This window comes from Nicotiana tabacum, chromosome 1, assembly GCF_000715075.1.
Source record: "Nicotiana tabacum cultivar K326 chromosome 1, ASM71507v2, whole genome shotgun sequence".
Taxonomy (NCBI): Eukaryota; Viridiplantae; Streptophyta; class Magnoliopsida; order Solanales; family Solanaceae; genus Nicotiana; species Nicotiana tabacum.
Window position 1 is genome coordinate 181,286,611 of NC_134080.1, and position 8,677 is coordinate 181,295,287.

Here is an 8,677-nt window from a genome sequence, read left to right on the forward strand (position 1 = left end):
TTGAAACTTTATTTGCCTATGTGTAGTTCGTACTTAAAGTCACAATAATAGCTTGGCCGGAAACCACACTAGTGGATCTTGAGGGGTGCCTAACACCTTCCCCTTGAGATTATTTCGAGCCCTTACCCAATCTCTAGTTGTTCAAATTAAACCTTCCTTAGTGTCCTAATGTACTCAAATCATTAGGTGGCGACTCTTCAATTCAAACCCAATTCCCAAGAGGGAACGAGTTGTCTCCCAAATATCACAAACCCGATTTCGCGAGAAAAAGGGGGCGCGACAATGGTTAGTAGATTTCAGTCTAACCATGGTCGAGAACACTGGACTGCTGTTAAGCATATAATCAAGTACTTGAAGAGGACTAGGGATTATATGTTGGTGTATCACTCAGGTGATCTTGCACCCATTGGTTATACTGATTCAGATTTCCAGTCAGATAGAGACTCTAGAAAATCTACCTCAGGATATGTTTTTACCTTAGGAGGTGGAGCCATAAGTTGGAGGAGCATCAAGCAATCATGTGTTGCTGATTCCACCATGGAAACCGAATATGTGGCTGCATCTGAGGCAGCTAAAGAGGCTGTTTGGCTGAGGAACTTTCTGAAAGAGCTTAATGTGGTTCCTTCAGTTCAAGCACCAATTGTACTTTATTGTGACAATAGTGGTGCAGTTGCAAACTCGAAGGAACCAAGAAGCCATAAAAGGAGTACGCATATTGAGCGTAAATATCACTTAATTCGGGACATAACTCAGAGAGGTGATGCAAGAGTGTTGAAGATTGCATCAGAGGACAATTTGGCAGACCCGTTTACAAAGAGCTTGACACAGAAGATTTTTGACAAGCATGTAGAAGAAATGGATGTTAGAGTAGTAGACGCATGGTTATGAGTCTAAGTGACAGATTGTTGGGATATACTATTAACCATGCGATTTAGACATAGTATTATATTTTATTCTTTATGGAACAATTATTTATTTAATTTATTCAATTCAATAAAGTACTATTTTAAATAGATCATTTGTTACATGTGTGTCCTTTTAGTTATGTGGTAGATAATTTAGTGTATGGAGTCTTAGCTCATGCACAGAAGATTAAATTGTTGGTTCTCATAATTAATAAACTATGTTCACAATCAAAGATATTGTTGGACAAAATATCTTGATGATTGTAGCACAAGATTATCGTATAATTTGTCTTGATTATGGGAGTAGTTTTACTCCAACTTCTTGTGCTAGTATACTCAGTGTATATTGAACGGATCAAGTAGAGATAAGATGTTTTTGTACTGAATATATAAAACATTTTCTCTAATTCATTAAATGAGATTATACTCCTAATCTTGATATAATTATTATGATCAATGTAATTTGTTTATTGTTTTGATTTATCAAAAGGTATGACTCTATTTAGAGTTAGTATATGCCTAATAGATTGGACAATAACGAATAACATTTGTGAATAATAATTAGTTGATAGAATTCATGACTCGATTTTGGGTTTGATGATACCCCTTTATGTAAGCTTATAAGTTTTCATGTGAAAACCCGGCCAATGGATTTTGTATCCGTCACATGAAATAGTTTAAGCGGAATTATAAAGGATTTAATTAGTTAATTGAATTAACTTTTTAGTGATTTAATTTAATTAACTGGTATTTGAAATCTTAACATGGGGAGTTAAAATAAGTGTTAATGAATTTTCGAAACTCATATTGAGGAGTTCAATTGCAGTTTTTTAGTGGAATAAATTGCAATTAATTATAGTAAGAATTAATTCATGCTAATTTCGAATTAATACTATAATTAGTAGCCTCTTATTATTTTTGTGGTCCCTGCTATACCTAGTAAAAACCTAGACAGACTTGGGTAAAAAGTAGTTTGGGAGAAAAGTTATCCTTTTGAGTTAGAGTAGGATTCTACTTGCAGAATCCTACACGTTTTTGAGCCCCTATTGTGGCTTAATTTTGGGTCTATTAAAGGAAGACTAGTTTCACCTAATAACTTACCTTTCAGTTGTATTGTTCTTGCCCACCCTATAGCAAAATCGTCCAAGGTTTTACTAGGCAAATAGCAGAAGACTGCAGCTCTGGATTCTTGCTGCTTGGAAGGTTTGTGCAACTACTTCAAGAGGTTAGTGCTTCTAATCTCGTTATTATTGCGTTGTCTAGTTCACATGTATTTGATGTCTGGTTTGTATGCTTGCTTCCGCTGCGTATGTTCTAACAATTGGTATCAGATGCCGTCTTACATTTAACTAGATAATGTAATACAATATGCATAGAGTAATATTAAAACGTATTATTTATAGATACATGTTTGGGATGATTATTCTATGTTAAAAACGTGATTGTATTTATTAGTATCTTAATTCTGTAATTCTGAAATTATGAATTAATATACACATGTATAAACAGTGGTGTTATATCTAAATAACAGTCTGTTCAAATTACGTTTTTTTGCTGAATAGTAATTTTTTTTGATAAAAATGTGACTGTGTTATTGAATGCTATTAGTGCTATAATTATGAGTTAATATACATATGCATAAACAGTGAATTAATACCATTAATCTATTTTAGTTGCGTTCTGTCCATAATCATAGTGTTGTATCAATAAAAAATTGACTGTTTTGAATCATATTAGTTCTGTATTTTTGGATTAATATACAGAATCATGAACAGTACCGTTTTTGACTAGTGAAAACATATTGTTTTTACAATTCTGTCTAAACACGTTTTTATTAAATAAAAAAAATTATTTTGAGTTCTGAAATCATGTGTAACAAACATCAGTATATTATGTGATTTGAACAAGTCAAAATAATTAAAAACCCTTAAAACGCCAAAAACAGAATTCTAGTCACGCATAGAATTCTGAAATTCTGTCGAACTCCGATTGACCTCAAATTTGGTAGGTTCATCGGAAACGGCCCAACTTAAAAAACTCATCAGCTTTGTTGTTGATGTACGTCGTTTTTTGGGCATTCGAGATTGTTTAGATGGAGTTTTGGCCTTTTTTCTATTTTCTGGAATTTTGAAGGATTAAGACAAAAATAGGAGGGAAATTTTCTTTTTCTTTTCTACCAAGTAGGAGGGAGATTTCCTTTTCAGTTAAAGTAGAGGAAACATGGAAAACTGAAACCCCATTTAACTAAACGTTTTATAATATCAATAAGGACCTCAAGATTACGAACAAAATAACTACACATCAGGCGATTAATGTCGAATAACAGTCGTGTTACACCCCAGGTTTTAGTGCATGAAAGTACGCCATAAGTAAAATGATGAAAGTCTGAAAATGAGATATTATATTTCGCATTTTCGTACATTAAAGCGTCGTCGTACAATAAAGCTTCGTCGTAAGATTAATCGACGCAAATTCGGGAATGAGATTTATTTTGGGATTATAAGTAATACGCTATTTATATCAAGCGATAAATAAGTGCTATGAAGGATAAAGGGGTACACGAATTAAAGAAAAGGAGTTTCGTTAAAAGTGGCCAACTTGGGATAAAATACGGGTCGAGCGATAATATCCGATAATTATAAACTAGTACTATGTAAGGTACCATATGACCACGGTAGTATAATATATAAAGTATATATGAAGAATATTAAAAATAAGTTGAATTTTAAGTAATTTTTAAATTATGCGGGTAATTGACTAATTATCGAGTAACGGGACATTACTTGATTAATTAATAAGGGGATAAAAACCTAATAGTTATCCCCAACCACGTGGCAAGAAGCCACTAAGATAAGAAGTGACTAAGTAAGTCACTTATAACCACCTATGCAAAAACAAGATTGGACAACTAACTAAGTTATCTTCCAAAGTCTAAATATGAACCAAAATGACTCAAAGAAATATCATTCTTTCCAAAGCTTCAAAGAACAGAAACGTTCCATCTCAAATTCTCAAGCAACCAAAGAAAAACATTTTCCTCCAAAAAAATCAAAATGAATTCAATGTCATTCTTTCAAAACTAAGAAGAACCAGAAATGTTTTTCTCCAAAATCAAAAGAATTCAATGATCATTCGTTCCAAAGTTTTAGGAACCAGAAAATATTTTCGTCCGTGAATTTTCAAGGAGCAAAGGCAAATTTCGTTCAAACAACGAAGGTCTTCCAACGAAATATTATATGGAGTTTCTCCTACTCCAGGTATGTTAAGGCTATCCCTTCTTTCTTTTGGCATGATCCATACGATACGAACGGAACGTGCAAATGCACAAATTCCATGAATGACTCTATTCATAGAAGTATTAGAGATATCTATGTTCTTTAATTTCCGTGTGTTATAATATCTTATCATCGGTTCATGGGTCTCAGAAAAATACAAAAGTTTAAAAGAGTTTACTTTATAATATTACTCAGAGGCAAAATGGTCTTATGACATTCCGAATGATTTTTTTGACGTACTTTTTATGTACTGCATTCATATGCATTGACCCATGACCAGATGACGTTATATACGCATATATATGTAAATATATGTATATGGGATATGGAAAAAGGTTACGGCGTTATATACGCACCACCACCTGATCAGCTAGTATATGATGATGATGTTGCCCACAGTGGCTGAAATATGATTCAAATGGCGTTATATACGCATATATATATGTATGTATTCAAACGGCGTTATATACACGTATATATATGTATATGGGATATGGGAAAGGTTATGGCGTTATATATGCACCACCACCTGATCAGCTAGTATACGATGATGATTTTGTCTACAATGGCCGATATAATATGATGGGATGCCCTCAGAGACTGATAATGTTATGAAACATGTACCTATGCAATACATGACATTCATACGCATATGCATGATGTTAAAAGTAATTTATAATTTACAAAGTTATTCAGACTTACAGGTTGAGTCATGTACTCTATATATCTTCTATGTCTCTTATGTATTTATTTATGTGCCTTACATACTCGGTACATTATTCATACTGACGTCCCTTTTGCCTGGGGACGCTGCGTTTCATGCCCGCAGGTTCCGATAGACAGGTCGAGAGCCCTCCAAGTAGGCTATCAGCTCGACGGAAGATGTTGGTGCGCTCCATTTGCTTCGGAGTTGCTTGTTTGGTTAGTATGATTTAGACGTGTATTATTTGGTATGGCGGGACTCTATCCCGACCTCTATGACATTTATGTATTCTTAGAGGCTTGTAGATATATGTCGTATACGTGAAAGATTGTACGACCTTGTCGGCCTATGTTTGAGTTTATAAATAATTATGTTGGCCTACTAGGCCCGTATGTCACGTGTATATAATGATGTAATAAGAAAGATACGTTACGTTGGTACTCGGTTGAGTAAGGTACCGGGTGCCCGTCGCGGCCCATTAGTTTGGGTTGTGACAAAAGTGGTATCAGAGCAGTTCTGTCCTAGGGAGTCTACAAGCCGTGTCTAGTAGAGTCTTATTTATGGGTGTGTCGTGCACCACACTTATAAGCAGGAGGCTACAAGGCATTTAAGACTGTCACTCTTTCTTCTTACTCTAGATCGTGTGGTAGAGCTCACTTATAAGAATTCGAATTCCGATTTTTTTTTATTATTCGTAATAAGACCTACATCCGGAAAGAAGGATTGGAAAGAGAGATAGTTGTGGAAGAGCTGAGTCAGAGGAATTGAATTTTTGTATAATGCCTACGATAAGTAAATGTGAGGTCTTTAGCAGAACATGGGTGTACTGAAAGGTGCAAGCTTCCTGATAAGAAGCCTTAAGGCAAAAATGTCTATCCATCTTTATGGTAAAAAAAAACAAAAAAAACAATGAGAGATTAAAAAGATAAATATAGGTTTCAACAAGCAAAGGAAGCAAGATGAAGAAGGGTACGAGGCACCCAAATAATAAAGGCTAACGGCATTTATAATTGACGAAGAGGAACATACGTTTTTTGAGTTATATTCAATAGTAACAGAGGTATATACAATTGGTCGCACCCATTCTAGATATTCCCTATGGGGATTAACAGAAGTAGTATAAGAAGATATGATGGATGAATTGTTTGCGTCAGTTGACATTTCCGAAGGATATTGCAAATATGTTAATAGATCTCTTTATGAGACACCAGATGGTGCACTCTGAAATAGTGCAGCCAGATTTGAGTACTACAAAGACATGCACTATAAGCCTTGAAGGGATAAATATTACTTTAGTGTGGCTCACGTCCCTAGTAAAATGAGAACGTTAAGCAACTTGAAGAGCAATTGGATAGAGCAAAGGGAAGCTAAGAGCAAAAAAATGTCTTGTTCAAGTTTGTAGAATAAAGTGATAGGCATAAATGTTAGCAGGAAATAAGAAAAGAGTTAATGAAGCATTATGAGTAAGATGTAATACATGGATGACAACGGTATATCATAAGATGACAATATTACAAAATCTATAATCAAGTGAAAGAAGAAACGAGAAGTGACATGCCTTAGGACAACAAAAGAGTATAGGCCATACAATCATGTCCTCATTTCAAGGAATAAATTTGCAACTCAAGCGTGATTACCAAGAGGAAAAGTTAGACCCCAGAGTAATAGAATAAGTATGGATTGGTGAACAAGATAAACTAAACATGAATTAGGGATTGCATGACTGGTGATAGTCGCCATCATAAGAACTTCAGATTTTGTTCCGCCAATAATAGAATGGACAACAAAAGAAGATTCATGGGAAATTTCGAGAATGGTCATTCAGAAAAATGCTTCCCTACAGCAAGCAATGTGAGCAAAATTAAGCTTAAGAGACTATATTTGCCAGTTACAGTAATTGTCACCTTGCAAGTAAGGAATTTCGTTATCCTTAGTACAAAAGGATTACCGCAAGGAGAGTAAGGGTCATCGATGATGTGAAAGGATACCAAAAATGAAGAGGTAGAACATCTATAGGCAGATTGTCGTAGCTTCAATTTTCAGTACTCCCCAAAAAGGGGGAATATGGAATGACGTGACATTACGTCAGAATTAAGTGGTTCCGATAATTATGGAATGGTAAAGGAAGAATACGATAAAATGAAAAAGGGATGAGATTTCACTTATTCAAAGCCTACAGTTATGCCACGATACAAGAGAATTATTCAAACACGACGTTGTCACACCTCCTTCTTCCGCCCCCGCGAGGGTACAAGGAGTTTTCTCCAATTAAAGGACAGTCGAAACGGGATTTGTTTATTTATTTCAGAGTCGCCACCTAGGAATTTTACGGCGTCCCAAGTCACCGGTTTTAATCCCGAATCGAGGAGAATATGACTCTGTTTGTCATTCTGCGAACCAGAAATCCGAGTAAGGAATTTTGTTAATTTAGGAGAAGGTGTTATGCATTCCCGAATTCCGTGGTTCTAGCACGGTCGCTTAACCATTTTTATACTTGGCTTGATTATCTCAATTTTTCTTGTTGCCTAATTTTGTTACCGCTTTTGTTTAGATTGTTTACAATTATAGACCCTTCTTGAAACGAATCACGCGTACGTATATTCGTATTATACATTTTTATAAATGTAAAGAATCGTGTCACGCATACGTGTACACAATAAGATTGATAATATTTTTTATATTTTTTATTATATATATATAAAAAAACTTGTGTTCGAAATTGTGCTTAAAATAAAGTTAAGAACGTTTGTCGCTCTTGTATGATTAAATAGTGAACTGCACATCTCGGGTTATATGAAATTAATTTAATATCCTCCAAAGAATCCCCTTTTATTAAAAATTTTGCTCGAATTTGCGCGAACGCATAATCCGAATTGCCTTTAGAAGTATAATCAGGTCACGCGAACGCATCCCTAATTACACAAAATATTCTTGATGGTAATATAAATTCTCTGCAAATGTTTATTATGTCCATCTATTTTTAAATGTGAAAGTCATGGGAAATCACCGATTGGGATGCTTCCAAATTTCTTGAAAAGAATTCAAAATTTATTAGGTATTGACCGCAGGTCATATTTTACACGTATGAATTATATACCTCAAAACTATTCAAATTTAAAGAATTAGTGATATGAAAAACAAACAACGTGCAACTAAAACTACCATTTTTATTGTGAATACAATATCCGTATTTTGTTTATGTATTTTTAGTACTTGATAATTATATGCACAATTTGTCTGTTATTTTCCTAGGCTTAAGACTAAGTGTATACATTCGAAAACTTACCAAAAGCGAATTACGTATAAAAACTAGGAAAAAATTAATTGATAAGCAAACTAATATTTTTCGAAGAATTTTCATTGTTCTATTCGGAACGGATTCTTTTTGTATATCTTTGACTTAAAATGTTGCAATTCGTATTTATAAATCTCACCCCCTTTCTCATCAACTTGTTCTTAGTCCAAAGTTCTAATTATTTGGTTAATTCGCTTAAGATGATTGAGTTTGGGATAGATAAAATCAGACCAATTTTTATTCTCGGTCTATGCAAGCTATTTACAAACACTAATTTTACACTTTGTAAAAATTATTGACATTAATTTTTATATACTACTTTTAAGAAATGAGTTAAACAAGTTTCTTAAATAAATGGACCATTTGTTGTTTGGAAAGAGAACTAATCTACAAAATAATTTAATAAGATGACATTACATTTAACATAGTTATACATCTGAACTATTCGCAATATTCCAACATCGTAAACGTAACGGATTATATCAATTCACCTTTCGCC

The 8,677-nt window shown here is 34.0% G+C and overlaps 1 protein-coding gene across 1 annotated transcript; it reads left to right on the plus strand.

Moving 5' to 3' along the window:
* The first annotated feature begins 282 nt into the window (after positions 1 to 282).
* LOC142164325 (secreted RxLR effector protein 161-like) lies at positions 283 to 888 on the plus strand. Its single transcript, XM_075222314.1, has one exon. The coding sequence runs from the start codon at positions 283 to 285 to the stop codon at positions 886 to 888; it is 606 nt and encodes a 201-aa protein (XP_075078415.1).
* The last annotated feature ends 7,789 nt before the right edge of the window (positions 889 to 8,677 follow it).